Source organism: Equus caballus, chromosome 28, assembly GCF_041296265.1.
Source record: "Equus caballus isolate H_3958 breed thoroughbred chromosome 28, TB-T2T, whole genome shotgun sequence".
NCBI classification, from domain to species: Eukaryota; Metazoa; Chordata; class Mammalia; order Perissodactyla; family Equidae; genus Equus; species Equus caballus.
The window spans coordinates 32,653,716-32,670,835 of NC_091711.1; the positions used below are offsets into that span (position 1 = coordinate 32,653,716).

At 46.5% G+C, this 17,120-nt stretch overlaps 1 protein-coding gene across 3 annotated transcripts in view; it reads left to right on the forward strand.

Moving 5' to 3' along the window:
* Positions 1 to 17,120, forward strand: part of STAB2 (stabilin 2) — a 147,905-nt gene that overhangs the window by 53,051 nt on the left and 77,734 nt on the right. For all 3 annotated transcript variants that reach the window (XR_011433794.1, XM_023631534.2, XM_070254566.1), the window contains exons 19-25: positions 2,400 to 2,462; positions 5,181 to 5,267; positions 6,098 to 6,184; positions 7,289 to 7,400; positions 10,110 to 10,290; positions 12,113 to 12,206; positions 13,453 to 13,611. Coding sequence is in view for 2 of the 3 variants with exons in the window: in XM_023631534.2 (XP_023487302.2) it covers positions 2,400 to 2,462; positions 5,181 to 5,267; positions 6,098 to 6,184; positions 7,289 to 7,400; positions 10,110 to 10,290; positions 12,113 to 12,206; positions 13,453 to 13,611 (783 nt within the window). In the remaining variant the exon portion in view is untranslated. The remainder of the gene's footprint in view (positions 1 to 2,399; positions 2,463 to 5,180; positions 5,268 to 6,097; positions 6,185 to 7,288; positions 7,401 to 10,109; positions 10,291 to 12,112; positions 12,207 to 13,452; positions 13,612 to 17,120) is intronic.

Below are 17,120 nucleotides of genomic sequence, written 5' to 3' on the forward strand. Positions count from 1 at the left end.
TAGAATGCAGCCTCATCCAGTGTGATCTCATCTTAACTAATTACATCTGCAAAGGCTCAATTTCCAAATAAGATCACATCCTAAGGTTCAGGGGAACATGACTTTGGGGGACCACTATTCAACCCACGACACCAGAAGAGGTAGCGTCAGTCTCCTGCCTCTTCCTTCCCTGCCCCTGTCACCTGGGACCACCTGCTCCAGGCCCATAGCTTTCCTCTCTCTAAGATGGACTTAGCATAGCACTGCTTCTCGGGTAGATGCTCTGGCCTGGCCACTCAACCACTTTTTGGTGCTTCTTTTCAAATACCAAACTGTCTGTTTGCCCGTGAGCTTATGTACAGGAAATGGGCTTTCCTGTTTCCATAGAAACATTTTTGGCTCAGCCAGTTTTATTCAGAGCACCCCAAATTTCAAAACTGCCCATATGATCTTTCCGTTCCCATGGAAACCGTAACCCTGAAGTTGCAGCAATAATAGATCTGGGTCTTTCTTTTCAGGACACTGCAACACTACTTCAGTGACTGTTTTCACCATATCCTTGGAAGATGGGTACTGAACAAGGAAAAAGGGCCTCATTTTATAGATTTGCTTTCATTGATCCCTCTTCTTGTCGTGAAGGCTGGACGTAGCTAGTGGAGCACCTGGCACAGGATGGTGGCTGATTCTTTTGAGTCTAGATTTCTTAATGGATGTAATGACTCTGAGATGTTTTAGGCTATTGTGATGGCACTGGTCCTCCGTGCCAGTCACATGCCATCTGGGGGATTTGATGCAGTTCTGAGCGCCCCTTTTAAGAGAGGCGGAAATTCAGTCACTCTCCCAGCCAGTCTCTGGCTGTGATTTACATTTGACTCATTCTTTGAAAAAAGTATTAGCAGACGCATCACCTGGCTTAGACTGGGATGAAGATCAGAACAGGCCAGCTGAGAAGAGTCTCATCTCTGATCCTGATGGTTAAAATACTAGGAAAACAGGGCTTCTGCAGAGAAGACTCGATAGGAGTCAATAATCAGACTCCTTCAGAGCTCCCGCACCCAGAGCAGCTGCCATTCAAGTCCAGGGAAGGAAGTCTGTGGGGGGACAAGGGCAGCCCTGCCTGCCTGCCTTGCTGTAGGGTTGCTCTGTTCCAGGTTGTTCAAACGCTTGTTCTCCATCTCCCCAAAGCAAAGAATCAAGCTGTGGGTTTGAGCCGCAACCCAAAGAATTTTGGTTCAATAAGAAAAAGAGTTTCCCAATAGCTGCCTTAATGGAGTCTTCTTTTACTATTTTCTCCAGGTTAAAGTCAAATCTATCCTCTCTGCAAGGTTTAGGATGGTTTTGGTTAGACCTATTGAAGAACAAATGATTCTCCGCGAAGTATTTGGGGCTAGCAAGGAGTAGAAGCAGCTGGTACCTTCTAGAAGTCTCAGTTGTCATCAGGCTGAACCCATAGCTGCCTTTGGGCATGTAGGTTTGGAGTTTAGCAGTTTAATTAATAACTCCCTGTACTAGTTAAGGTCCATGCAGGAAACAGAATTTATTCCGATGGTTCAAACAAAGAAGCTGCTACAGATGGGTGGGCAGGGCTGAGGAAACAAGCGAGTTACGCTGGGGCATCCAAGGGAAGCAATAGCATGCAACCATTCCCACCGGGACCAGAGAGTCGAAGGGGGGAGGGGTTGGAGTTACCTGAACCCAGTGAGAGCTGGAAGAGTGGAAGAAGTGATGTCCATCAGGAGCTATAGGGATGGTGCCCAAGCAGAGAGGGAGCAGGGAAGAAATACCTTGACCTTGCTCTCTTCCCACCCACCAATCTCCCGCTGGCACCTCACGCTGGCAAAGACCAATCAGAAGCTGGCAAGGGAGGCTGGGAGACTATCCTTCAGGGTCTACCTGCTGGAGCACAGAGCCCGGTCGAGAAGGTCAGAGAATGGATCTGGAGAGATTCAGAGGCACACCCCTTTCCTTCCTCCTGAATTCAGAACCAATGGAGCAAGAATGGGAGACTAGAAAGCAGGGAGTCCATGTTCAACTAAGCTAATTGGAGAACAAGGCTTTAAGTGTGTGGCCAATGCTAGTAAGTAGTCCCTGGCACAAGTGGACAACTGAAGTGTCCCCTCGGGGGCAGATGCCTCTCTACACAGTAGAGTCAGTCAGAAGCCTGAGGCCTGTAGCCAGTCTGACTCTGAAAGAGGGAGAGAAAGAAGCTTCTCTGAGCAGGCTCAGTTCCTTCTCCCCAGCCCCACAGGCATGGACTTCACTCCTTCTCTCTGGGGAGGAGCCAGGAGCGGGTCAGAGAGAGGCCAGGAGTGTGAGGCTGGTGGAACCCCCTTCACAGGGAGGAAGCACCAGGCCAGACAGGGTGGTCCCCACTCTCTCTTACAGGCCCACCTGTACTGATCACCTGTCTTTCCTTCCAGGGCACTTGTGTGAGCTGTTCCCTGGTGTATTGGAGCAAATGTCCTGCGAACTCTGAGCCCACAGTGAGTGCACAGTTTCATGAAGCCACATGTCACTCAAGCCACCCCGCTCGTGTGGTTTCTCATCCTTTCTACTGTCCTTCTTAAAAAATAGTAATTCTACTGGGGTAATATAAGATTGGCTCTTAGCCTGTGATCAGGGGGATGGCAGGAAGACAACCCACAGATCTGTGTTTGAATCCTTGCTCATTACCCCTAGGTGAGTTGCTTAGCCTTCGTACTCTAATTTTCTTCATCTGTAAGTAACACTAACAGCAGCAGCAGCGTTAGTATAGATAAAAACCCAAGCACGATACCTAAATCAAGAAGCCACTCAGTCAAGGTTCATTCCTTCTCTATTTTTCCCTCTTAAATAAAATCCAGTGTTTGTGTAGGGGAGGCCAAACTTGACCTCCACCCTCTAGGGGGTCTCCGGCTGAGCCTCAGAATTAAAGTGACATAAGACACATTAACAGAAGAAAAGTACACAGATATATACATGTACATGGGAGCCCCCCTAAGAAAAGGAAAACCCAAAGAAGTGACAAAACCCAAATGTTTACATAGTAGGTTAAATAAAGAGAGGCAGCTGTGGCAATGTAGCTAAAATGTATGGGGAAGCTACGGGAAGATCAGGTCTGTTTGTATAGATCTTTCCTAGCTTCAGCTCGCTGTCTCTGGTGACAAGATGCTTCTTTTCTCCTGGTACAGGGAGGGGCTCGCATGGGAGTTTATCGCCTGTTTTCAGAAAGAAATGAGGAGATCAGAGTGTCCCTTTTGTATCTACTGTTTTTCAAGTGCCTTTAGCTCAAAATAATCTTGATGCCAAAGTGGCATATTTGGGGATGGCATATTCTGCCACTCTTCATTCATATTTGCTCTTCCCAAGCATTGCTCTGGAGAGAAATACAAGAAATGTCAAGAAAATGACACTAGGACCATCAAAACCTTTTCAAGTTTGATTGAATTCCACACACATCTATTGAGGATTATAATGCTGGTTCTGGGGGCATACAGATGAATAAGCTACAGGGTTTTTTTGTCTTGTTTTGTTTTTGTCTTGAGAATCTCTGTTCTAAAAGGAAAACGGACAGTTGTACAACAATTCACGATCATATGCCAGGTACTCTATTAATGGCCAAAGCAAAGTGTTCTAAGGTAAAATTGATGATAGAAATTTCTGCCTATAAGTTTGTCCTAAGAAAGAACGTCCCAACCGGGAGTCATTAACCACTGGAATAGATCACTGAGGAAGGTGATGAGCTCTTTAATGCAACCCTATTATGAAGCATTTAATAAAGGAAAACAGTAAAATTAAATAGACACAGGCGTTCAGGTATTTATTTTGCTGAATGACGCCATCAGCCTTGAGTCCTTCAGGATGCTCTCGACCAAGGCGTATGGAGAGGGAGGGGAAAAGAGGAAATCGTGTTGACTAGCATCCCAGTGATCACTGTGTGTGTGCTAGACATTGTTCTAAATGTTTTATGCAGCACATCTATGAGATAGGTATATTGTCGTCATAACCACTGTGTAATCTGGGAACTAAGGCAAAGAAACATAAAACACCTTGCACAAGATCACACAGCTGGTTCATGGCAGAACCATGATCCTATGTTGCCCCAGCCCGAGGAAAGAGGAAGAAAAGAGGAAAAAAAGAGAAACAAGACACATGGGTTGGAGCCAAAACTGCCCCCCAGGCTCCCCTGATCTACACTTGGTTAATTATTTTGAGATCCAAAAAGAGGACTGAGTGTTCCTTCCTCAATGACCCCAGAATTCCTTTATATTCTATATAGATCCTATATATTTTAGGATTTTATAGCCCGTGAAGTTCCCATGGCTCTCTTCTTGAGCAAGAGCCAAAGATGAAGGGGTAAACTCGATATCAACATTCATCTAACTTAAAATTTGAGCCAGGGGCTGAATGTTTAGGACAAACTTCAGATCAGCATTGTTGTCCCATTTCACAGATTAGGCAGCTGAGGCCCATGGAGACTGCATGACTTGCCTGTGGTATCCTAAAGTCAGTAGGTGGTGAGACCCATTCTCTGGACCTGCCCCTTACTGGCAGTATTCTTTAGAAAAAGTGCTTTAACCTGTCTGGGCCTCAGTTTCCTCATCTATAAAAAAGGGATGAAAAATGTCCACATGGGATTGAAGATTGACGACCTCATATAAGCAATGCGTCTGGCCCTAGTTAGTTCTCAATACATGGTAGCTCTAGATAATCATGAGTGGGCATCAGGGATTAGAGCATGGAAGGGTGCCTTAAATCTGCTCCCCACACACACACATGTTCCTAAGAGAAAAACTCAGACTATTGCTATTGTGTTTGCTGGATCTTCTACAAATTAGAGATGGACTCTTTCCTGGCTCCAAAATTTCTATATAGGAGGAGCTTAGGGCTGGCTGTAGGTTGGAAGGGAAGGCTAAGCCACATCCAGGATGAACAGGAAAGTGGTCCCTGATCCATTAGCAATGTCTCCCATGGCATGAGAGGTGGAATAAAGATACATGGGCTCTGGGTTGTGCAAACCCTGGCCTGTATTCTACCAACAAGGAAACAGGCCTAAAGAGGGTGACTAAGCTCTGACTGGGACCCACGTGTGCTGGTGGGATCTAGTGCTCTTTCCTTACGTAAAATGGAACCAGAACATCTAGTGTATGCAGAAACTGAGCAATGCCCAGAGGACTTTGCAGTGTGGACTGCGATGCTTTTTCTCATTGGCTTTCCTCCAGGCACTCTTCACACACAAATGTGTCTACACTGGCAGAACAAGGAGCCTGAAGAGTGGCTGTGCCAGATACTGTAATGCCACTGTGAAGGTGAGGAATGTGTGTAGCCAGGGCCATCTTCCAGGCACCAAGACCCACACAGAAGCCAACAAGGCGGTCAGCTCCAGGGCCACACTCTCAGGCCCCAGGGTCTATGTGGTCACAGCTTGCCTGTGGGGCCTTAGCAATGTCTTCCTGCAGGGGAATCGAAGGGCAGAGTCTCTACACGGAGGCCAGTCACCCCCTTCCCTGCATCCAACCCTTCCATGGTTGCCTGTTGCTCTTAACATGGAGCCCATTCTCGGTGCCCTCACCTGGCCCACCCTCTGCCATGTCTCTGACCTGTCTCTTCCCCTCATTCCTACCTCAGAGTGTGCACACTTGCCATTCCTTCCCTCGTAATGCTCTTCCAGGTTTTCTTGGGGCTGGCTTATCTTTCGCGTCTCCATTCAACTGTCACCTCCTCCAACACCAGCCAAGCCACAATGACCTCCAGTCTCCTCCCACCTCTGCCCCTACTTGCCTCCACTTCATGATGCAACTTTGTTTTCCCAGCACTTACTACTCTCTGAAATTCCTTTCTTCTTTTTTTTTAAATTTACTGTCTCTTCCCTGACTGGATAGAACATAGGTTCTATGGGCACAAGTTTTCATCTGTCTTGTTCCCATGGGGCCTGAGCCAGGCTGGCCCCCAAGGTCACCCCTCAGTAGATTGGTGGTGAACAGATGGCTGAGCACCAGCCATGCCACATCTTCAAAAGAAAAAGCTCATTGGGGGCACTAATGGTGTTTATGATAATAGTGGAAATTAAAATAGATCTCCTTTGAGGAATTGGCACTCTGCTTGGGGTTTCAAAGGCAACACATATTTTGTTTCTCAGATACCAAAATGCTGCAAAGGCTTCTACGGGCCCGACTGCAACCAGTGTCCAGGAGGCTTCTCGAATCCATGCTCGGGGAACGGACAGGTGACGAGGACAATCTTTGATGCACACTTTTTCATGGATACTGAGGTTGACCTGTCTTAAGTCAAGTCGAAAGATGATTTTTAAAACCACTAAGCCAAGAAGCGATACAATGCCAGCCAACTATTCCCAGGAAGTAAAAGAAACAGATCAGTTACTGAAATAACAGGTGTCAGCAGTAGGAGGAATCTTGGCCGGGACAGGGGTGGGGAGGGAGGAGGTCCATGATGTCGCTTCTAGTCTCTGCTTTCCTGCTGCTGACAGCGTGACCTTGGGCAAGTCAGCAAGGCTCTCTGGACCCACTCTCCTGTGGGAGAGAGCAGAGCTGGCCTGCATTGATCCCCAAGATTTCTCCCACGGTTAAGATTTTATGATACTTGGAAAAAAAAAAAAATAGCGCTTTCCAGGGATTGCTTTATTTAACCCATCTGCAAAACCTAGTGAACTATAAAGGCCCAAACTCATCCAGCTTGAAGGCTGGAGCTAAACAAATGAAGGTAAAAGTATGTGTGGTTCATATGGGAAAATTATAGATTTGTGCATTTAAGAAACCACATCTAGAAATATACCTCTTTCAAGGGGAAGGAAAACTGTGCAGCCACACTGGGGACAGCACCAGGCAGATGAGGAGAATAGGACCAGGCTGGTACCCATCAACTACTATAGCCGGGCGGTCAATACAAATCCAACCTGGAGACCGCTGGGGAGACGGCAGGTAAAATGCTCACCCCCAAAGTGGGAAACACAGTGGTGTCCAAGCGGACGAAAATCTGGAGAGGAAGGCCAGCCTTCAATCTGAAGGTGGGTGGCTTATCATGCCATCCCTTAACCATTGTTTGGAGGTCCCAGTTCACCATTGTGACCCCCCACGCTTGAATGACCTCCCTTAAAGTTCTAAATCCTGGCTCAAGACTCCCAAATTTGTCACATTTTAGCTCCCTATCTGATACCAACATAACTCCACTTTCTGTGAGGAGTCCCAAAGGGTCGTTTCAGGCAGGACAGGATCTGAGTTCAAAGAAGTCAGGCCATGAAACGAACCCATCAGGGACTCCTTTACGGGTGTGTGCTGTCCTAACAGCCCGTTGGGCCTGCCTTTGCCTGCAGTGTGTGGACGGCATTGGTGGCAATGGGACATGCATTTGCCAGGATGGCTTCCAAGGATCCCAGTGTCAGTTCTGCTCAGATCCCAATAAATATGGACCTCAGTGCGACAAAAGTAAGTGGCCCTTTGAAAGTTTCCTCTGCTCCTCTGCCAGCATCCCTGCTGCACTGCAGCAAGCTGATGGTGCAGGCCTGGTGGCATGTGCCCCTTTGCTTGGCATATGCCCTCATCACAGGGCATCTCTTAGGCACATGCCAGATTGTGGCCCCACCTGCAGAGTTTCTGTGACAGTAGGCCTGGGGTGGTCTCTGACAATTTACATTCCTAACAAGTCCCTAGGTTGCCAACACTGCTGATTCAAGGCCCACACTTTGAAAACCAATCTCTTAAGGTTTCCTACATACCTGAAATCAGTTCCATATCAAGAAACAGAAAACTCCCTACCTTCAAAAAGTTCTCTTCCATCCGCTCCTCCCTTTGCAAAATGTGTGACCTTGGGCAAGTTACTACATCTCTCTAGGCCTCCACTTCCCTCATCTATAAAATGGAGATAATAATAGTAACTACCTGGTAAGGTTAGTACAAGTTATAAGTGGAAAGCACTTGCCTTAGAACAATGCCTTGCACCTCACATGCACTAACAATACACTAGCTGTTATTAACATCTATTATTGTGGCTGCTATTCTGAGTTCAGTGACATGAGTGTCATAAAGCTCGTAAGACATGTAGAAAGTTCAACAATAGGCATTGAAAAAATACTGTTAAGTAATCTTAGAAAATGCATTGTGCTCTTTAAAATGACACCATGTGTATATTTATGCTTATATATATATGTATGTATAGTTAGATGTATATTTCCAAGCTAGGATTAGAATTTAAGGATAGAATAAAAGGAGTAGATCAGGGTTTGCTGTGGAGTCAAATCAGCCTGGGGTTAAATCCCCACTCTGCTACTTACTGGCTGTATGACCCTCGAAAAAAGTCTCTCATTAAGCCTCAGTTTCCCCACCTGTAAAATGAAAGTAATGCTGCTACCTACATCAGAAATTATTGATTATTAGATCATAACTTAGGGCTTTAGCACAGACCTTGCACCTAGCAAGTAATCAATGAATGAAGCCGTTCCTATTACTATCACTAACTCCGCTCATCTGTTACACATGCACAACCCTTCCCCTCTCTTACCTTGTCTGATCTTCTCTAAGACCCCTCAAGATGGACGGGACGCCAGCACAGCAGAGTCAGGGCTGTTGATCCTGGTGTAATGATCGTTTTGCCAAATAAAGTTTCTAAGAAAAAAAAATAAGGGTCTGTTCTAAAGCCTGCCGCCTTTGGCATTTTTACAAAGCCAGCAGGGCAGGCTGCTGAGGCTCCGGGCAGCGGTGGTGGGCGTCCTGCTCCAACGCCTCTCCTCCCGGCTCTGTGGCTGCCCGCCATCTCAGGCAGGGAAGCCTCCTCTTCGTTCCTGGTCTTATTCCTCAGAAATTAAGCCCTGACTTACGTAAAAGTTTATGAAAAGTCTTTTTTGTTTTGAATCTAGCTGTGCTTTTCCAGCCCCGCTCGCTGCATTTCCCTTCTCTCTCTTGGATGTTGGCTCCAAGCACCCACACGAGTTCCTCTCGGCTCAGTCCCTCCTGGGGCAAAACCACCGATTCCTCCATTTCTGATGGTATTTGAGCCCCCAAATCCTTGCCACCTGCCTTTGAGAACCTGCGTGTCCTTCTTTTCATTCTCCCTTGCATAGGAGCCCGAGTCTGATGAGCTGGCTCATGTTGCAATTTTTTTTTTTAACATTTTATTTTTCCTTTTTCTCCCAAAGCCCCCGGGTACATGGTTGTGTATTTTTAGTTGTGGGTCCTTCTAATTGTAGGATGTGGGACGCCGCCTCAGCATGGCCTGATGAGCAGTGCCATGGCCGTGCCCAGGATTCAAACTCAAGAAACCCTAGGCCACTGCAGCACAGCGCACGAACTTAACCACTGGGCCATGGCACCAGCCCCTCATGTTGTAATTTTTAAACACCTATACTCAAAAGCAAAGTAAGCAGCTACAGTTTAAAATAATAACAGACATGTGGAAATGCCAGTTAATATACTGATCTACTGTGTTTATACATGGGCACTAATGGAAAGGAAATCTGAAGGCCTGAGTTCAAGTCCCTGTTTGGGAACTTAGCAGCAAGTAGACAATTTGCTTCAACTCTCTGGGCCTCAGTTTCCTCATTTGGAAAGTGGGCTGATAAAACTACCCACCTCCTGAGGCTGGTGATGATTTATGAGAGGGTACAGGTTAGAGGCTGGCCCGACGCCCAGAACAGTCAGTGTACGAATACTGGCCATTAGTTATCATTGCTTTGCTGTGATAGAGAATGAAGAATAAATGTGTAAGCTACATCAAAGGCCATGCCAGCATGAGAAATCACTTCTATTTATTCCAGAATGTCTTCATGAAAAGGTAAGAAATTTCCAGACTAAACTCTCCAGCCATGCAGGAGATGAAAATTGAGTCCCTCGGCCCCTTTCCTACCATCACAACCCACCCTCCCTCCCACAACCCCACACATACAGAGAACGAGCCTTGACATCAAGCTCTTCTCGTCCTTGATGGGACAGCCAGGCTCGCCAAGAGCTGTCTCAGGCACGCTGGGAAACACTCGAGATGCTAGGAAATAGCATCCAGAGCCTTCCCTGCTCAGCCCCAGGTTCTGCTCTGACAGGAGTGAGTGGGGAGAGAGGGGAGGTGGTCCTTGTCCTCCATGATCCGTGTGCTCCATGCTAAGCTTGTCCTCCAAGCCCTGAGGGTCCCTTTCCCTTCTCTTTCAGAATGTCTGTGCATCGACGGAGTGTGTGATAACAGGATTGACAGTGATGGGGCCTGCCTCCCCGGCACATGCAGAGCCGGCTCCACTGGGAGGTTCTGCCACAAGCAGACCTCAGCCTGCGGGCCCTACGTGCAGTTCTGTCACATCCACGCCACCTGTGAATATAGCAATGGGACAGCAAGGTAGGCCTGTGGAGGGCACCACCCTGAACGGCCCACAGCCACTATGTCACCTACGGATAGATCCAACACATACCTAAACTCTAGGTAAATTAAGAACTGTTCTCTCCAGCTGCCACTGTGGCTTTTGTGGAGCAAACCTCAGACTGAGCTGGGTTTCCAATTGTAACCCTCCCTGCTTTGAAACTTACCAGCTGTGTGACCTTGGGCAAGTTACTTCACCTCTCTGAGCCTCTCTTTTCTCATCAGAATAATAAGGGTGATGCTGCCTATCTAGCAGGGCAATTTTGGAGATTAGAAAAAAATGAATGTAAAACTCCGGGGCTCGTACATCATGGGTGTTCAGTCATGGAAACTCTAATTATCATCATCACTCTGTCATTGGCTTTGATGAAAGGTAAAGGAGATTTGTCCACCAACTTTCCAAGCTTTAAAAACACCTTTACCTCCTAAGGCTGTTAATAATAACTTCACTGTTAAAAGCATCTTATAGGAAATTGGGTCCTTGGTCATTGGATCACCATTTGTGTCCTTAATTCTAACATATGCAGTGGACTAGGGGTGGGGGAAAATGTCAGAGGAAATTTTCCTTTCTGGAATATCTAGCTCAAAAGCAGTAACCACCCAAAAAATTTCCTGGGCAATGCAGAGAAGGCCTGGAATTGTTGGTCCTATTTTACAGCACTTTTCTCAATTTGTGCTTACACAGTTCTTTCTTTGTCTATTACGGTCTGTCGGCCCCGCTAGACCGCAGGCTGCATGAAGCTGGGGACCTTTTCTCTTCCACGCTCGTAAGACAGAAATGCATCTTCCTAAGGAGCTAGGATCTACACCAGAGCAAAAGGCAAAAATCATAAGTCTTCAAAAGTGCCCATAAAACCTCACATCATCCACAAACAACTATCAACGTGGGTCTGTCTCTATCACATAACCTCAGGTCAGTCAACAAGCATTTGAACAGATCAAACTATTTCTTTCTTTGGGCATCAAAATATTTAGTTCCTCTAGGAGCCTTGATGCATGAACAATATTTCTTTTTAATTTTTGTGAAGCACAGTTGTGGTAGTGACGTGGGGCATGATGGAGCCGCAGGGTGGCCCAGGACCTGTCGTGGCACCTCTCCCTCATAGGGCGCTCCATAAATACTGCATGAACGAATGGCCCACATTCAATAGCAGAAGTATCATGGTGGAACATTTCGAGAGGAGCGTCTGAGAGGGTAAGGGGTCAGGAAATTGTGTCAGCTCACGGAATAGGGCGCCTGAGAATGCTGTGTTTAGGGCTGGGGAGGGGAACCTGAGCGACCAGAAAAGAGAAAGAGAGGAGGTCTCACCTGACCGTCATTTTCAAATATTTTAAGAACGTTGGCATAGAATTGAGAGTAGAGTTGTTCTCTGCCGAACCGGGTAAGAGAGCTAGAGTTATAAAGAGGTGGGTTCCAGTCCAAGAAGAGCAGAAAAGCTGCCAGAGCTTATAAGGTACAAGTGTGTGCAAGGGGCTGCCAACTGCTCCACGTGCATGAGCTCGTTGATTCTTCCTCACAGCTCTGTGAGGGTGACACTATGATTAGACCCATTGTCCAGAAGAGGAAACAGTCTCCCAGAGGTTAAGGGACTCGCCCAGGGTCACACAACTGCTTAGAGGTGGGGCCTGGATCCCCAGCCAGGAGAGTCTGACTGCAGACCCCAGAAGTACCCGTGACACTGCTCCCCCAACAAGGGCAGGCTGTCCAGCCATGAATGGGAGCCCCTGCTGGCTGGCCTCCTCTGGGGGGCTGGTGCTTATGTTTCTGGGCCTGATTTCATGTACTCGCTCTTCTCTGCAGCTGTGTTTGCAAAGCAGGCTATGAAGGGGACGGCAGCCTCTGTTCAGAGACGGACCCCTGTGCGGGATCAACCCCGGGAGGCTGCAGCCGCAATGTGAGTGCTGATCTTCATTTCCAACCGTCCTGGCTTTTTAGGAAATCCTGAGGGAAGGCCTTCCAAAAGGCAATGTCTGATGGTTTTTTGTGGCTCGAAGCACAATTGTGTGAACCTTGCATTTTAAAGATGGTCCCCGGAGCCTCCTGTGAGCCTGCACTTCTTAAATCCAGTATGGTGGACGTGCCCCAGGTCCACATGTATGGGGGAGTTCTGGATTCTTAACAACCCAGCCTGAGAATCAGACACTGAGATCAGTAGTAATAAACTCTGAGTCAAACGCTACAGCTGACAAGCGACTCTAATGCACCAGATCTCGTTTGCTCCTCCCACCAACGCGATGAAGCAAATATTGTTATCCCCACTTGACTGATTAGGAAACTGAGGCTCAGGGGTGTTAAGTGACTTGCCCTGAGTTCTCTAATTATCAGGAGAGTAGCCTGAACCCCACTGCTTTCACTAATACCTTTTCAATGTCGCCAGCCCCACCTGGCCCTAGTCACCGTCCTTCCTGCCCCACAGTTTACTAATGTATCTCCCTGAGCCTCTCTGGCCCACCCACATTGTGCACCCACAGCCGGAGCAGCTTGAAGTGGATCAGATCACGTTGTCCCACCCTGAAACCCCTTCAGGGACTGCCCCTGGCTCTGAGGATGAACTCAGAGGCAAACGCCTTGTCTCAGCCACCAGACTCCTCTTTTACCAGCCCTGCCCACTCAGACAGCCTCATCTCAACAGCTTAACTTGCGCCTCTCCCCCTCTCCCCGCTGGCCTTCAGCCTCCTGGTGTGGTCATCCTGGGAGGCCTGGGAGTTGGTACACTGGTTAGGAGCCTGGGCTCGAGCATCACATAGAGCTGGGTTCATGCTTCTTTGTAGCTGTGTGACCTTGGGCAAGTTTCTTAACTCCTCTGAGCAGCTCTGTCATCTGTAAAATAGAGGTATAACAGTACCTTCCTCAAGATGATGGCTTACACCTGCAAAACATTAGGAATAGTCCCTGGCTCAATAAATAACAACAATGTTAGTAATGGTGACCATCAGCTGGCCAACACCAAGCAATTTTGCTTTTTTAACCATTTCATCTTTTCCATTGATCTCAATGCCAATGTTCATCTTAATCATTTCTATTGCACTCCATGCAAAAATGTGTTTCTAGCATGTACCTCTGGAAATCTTTTTTTGCTTTTAGAACCGTGTGTCTGGACTAAGGTTTGAAAGGTTTCGCTGCTTCTTTTTCTCCTGCAGGCAGAATGCATCAAAACTGGCGTGGGGACCCACACCTGCGTGTGCCAGCAGGGGTGGACCGGGGACGGAAGAGACTGTTCAGAAATCAATAACTGCCTGCTGCCCAGCGCTGGCGGCTGCCACGACAACGCGACATGTTTGTACATAGGCCCAGGGCAGGTAGGTGTGACATGGTAGGGAGTAACGAGGACGCAGCATTCCTACGGGGCTCTTTTTCCCCCCTGGACACAGAAATGCTTTGGCTAGAACTTTCTGCAACTTTTTGATCATCTGTAGCCGTAAGAATGGGTTGTCACAACAAACTTATGATATAGGTACTATTTTTTTTCACCTTTTGATCCCCTTCACCCATTTTGCCCACTCCCAGCCTCCACGCTGGCAACCACCAATCTGTTCTCTGTATCTGTGAGCTCGCTTTTGGGGGCTTTTTTGAGATTTCACATATAAGTGAGATCCTACGGCACTTGTCTTTCTCTCTCTGACTTATTTCACTTAGCGTAATCTTCTCAAGGTCCATCAGTGTTGTTGCAAAGTGGCAAGATTTCATTCGTTTTTATGGCTGAATTATATTCCATTGTGTGTATATACTACATCTTCTTTACTCATCCATCCATCAGTGGACACTTAGGTTGTTTCCACATCTTGGCTATTGTAAATAACGCTGCAATAAACACGGATGGGGGTCCAGATAGCTTTTCCAGTTAGTGTTTTGGTTTCCTTGGGATAAATACCCAGAAGTGGAATTGCTAGATCATATGCTATTTCTATTTTTAATTTTTTTAAGGAAACTCCATACTGTTTTCTACAGTGCCTGCACCAATTTACATTCCCACCAACAGTGTACAAGGGTTCGCTTTTCTCCATATCCTCGCCAGTATTTGTTATTTCTTGTCTTTTTGATGAGAGCCATTCCACAAGTGTGAGGTGACATCTCTTATGTTTTGTTTTGTTTTTTTGAGGAAGATTAGCCCTGAGCTAACATCTGCTGCCAATCCGCCTCTTTTTGCTGAGGAAGACTGGCCCTGAGCTAACATCCGTGCCCATCTTACTCTGTTTTATGCGGGGTGCCTACCACAGCATGGCTTGACAAGCAGTGTGTAGGTCCACCCCTGGGATCCAAACCAGAGAACCCCAAGCCTCCAAATTGGAGCATGTGAACTTAACCACTGCACCACCGGGCCGGCACCATCTCTTATGGTTTTGATTTGCATTTCCCTGATAATTAGTGATGTTGAGATCTTTTCATGTACGTATTGGCCAGCTCTATGTCTTCTTTGGAAAAATGTCTATTCAAATCTTTTGCCCACTTTTTAATTGGATTTTTTTGTTATTTAACTCAAATAAGTGAGTTCTTTATATATCTCAGATATTAACCCCTTATAGGATTTGCAAACATTTTCTCTCATTCAGTAGGGTGCCTTTTCATTTCATTGATGGTTTCCTTTGCTGTGCAGGAGCTTTCTAGTTTGATGTCGTCTCATTTGTTTATTTTTGCTTCTGTTGCCATGTGGATATGGTATTATTATTCCATCTTATAAAAAAGTTGCCATGTGGGTATACTATTATTATTCCATTTATAAAAAGTAAATTGAGGCACAGAGAGGCTAAATACTTTGCTCATGTCACACAGAAAATAAACCATGGTGCGAGATTCACACCCACATAGTCTGACTCCGGAGCTGCCCTCTTAGTCACTACCCTTGACCACACTTTATCTGTCTGTAGCACTCTACAGTTTGTTGATCACTTTTACCTAGCTTCATTTAAGGGAGACTGAGGCAGAGAAAGCTACTGCTTAGGAATTAATCGGCTCTGAGGGAGGTGATGTCAACTGTACTGGGACTGAGGCCACGGAAGAGTCCTGATGGTGAAAGAGCTCGCTGCAGTCTTATGCCTCGCCAAGCATTTGGCAAACAATTGCATCAGTTTTTGACTCACCTGAGTTGCCAGATTGCATTTGAGAAAGAAAAAAAAAACTTCCTTGGTATCTGTATTAGTTTGCTAAGGCTGCTATAACAAAATGTCACTAATGGGATGGCATAGAACAAACAAGGATGTAATGTCTCACAGTTCTGGAGGCTAGAGGGCCCAGATCAAGGTGTCGGCCGGCTTGGTTCTTTGTAAGGGCTGTGAAGAAGAATCTGTTCCAGGCCTCTCTCCTAGCCCTGGGTGGTTTGCTGGCAATCTTTGGCGTTCCGTGGCTCGTACATGCAACTCCCTGATCTCTGCCTCCATGTTCACGCAGCGTTCTCACTGTGTGTGCATCTGTGTCCAAATCACCCCCCTTCATGAAGCCACCAGTCGTATTGTGTTAGGGACCCACCCTCCCCCAGTATGACCTCATCTTAACTGAACTAATTACATGATAACATCCTGTCTCCAAATAAGGTCACCTTCTGAGGTACTGGGGGTCAGGACTTCAGCATAGGAATTGGGCGGGGGACGCAATGCAACCCGTAATAGGATATATCCCCTCTCTGTTTTATCTTCTTTTCTGCAGACAAATCTGAAAATCATCCTGATGGGGGAGACGGAGGAAGAGAAAGGTCTTTCTATGGTGTTATATATGAAATAAAATAGACCATCTGTAGGATTCCCTTCAGTCGTTACTAGCTGGCTTGAAAACTTTTACATAGTGCAAATGGGCACAAATCCTAACTACCATGAATGTTTATTTTAAAAGACAAACTGTGTTGGGGTCAATATGTCAGGGGGTTGTCAGGGTTGGGGGTGCAGACAGTTGCTACCTCAAAACCAGGTGGAGAAGATGAAACACCTTTATTTTTAAGGTCTTCCCCTACCACGTGAAGTCGTATATAAGTGCGTGTGTATATATGTACACTTGCATATAAGATATACACACTTCATAAGATATACACACTTCCCTTACGAAGCATTCATAGTAGATAGTACTTATACGCTTAAAGAGGAAAATTTGTAAATAGAAGTTCTATTCCTTTCTTCCCACAGGCTAATGAGGTTTTCTTGCCTCACCTCTTGGGGTGCACATAGCCATTCTCTAGACCAGCCCCTCAATAACCCTTCTGCAATCGGACGCGCCTGCTTTCCCACCCCCGTGCGTTTCTCTGACATTTGCTCTCAGCTTGAATGGCCTCCCTGCTCCTCCCACCCTCTCTCAAGGTCCAGCCACGTCCCACTTCCCAGAACATGCCCAGCCCAGCCCTCCTCCTCTGAACAGCAGCGGTCCTCCTCATGGAAGCATCTTGTGTGCCAGTTTATCCGGAACACTTATAATATCTCATGTTGTCCAGCCTGTAGTAAGATTGGACTCTTCTTATTTACGGTGTATGTACTTACGCTTTGTCTTCCTCTCGAAACTGAAAGCAGCATAAAGGTCCGTTGCTGGTTCTATAATAGTCATTCAATACCTGTGCTCTTTATCTCTTGAAGAGATTACTCCTCTTATCATTGCTTTAAATTCAAAAGAATGCTTGCTAATGGAAGACACTTTGGAAAATGAAAAAGTAGAGAAAAAAGTTAAAATCATTCACAAAGCCCTCACAATCACCATTTGTATGCTGATATATTTTTTCCTTCTGATCTTTTTAATGTGTGGGTTTTTATTTTCCTTTACACTTGTGCAATCAGTTACAGTTTTGTTTGGTTCCTACTCTGCACTTAACACAAACATTTTCCCCATTTTGTCA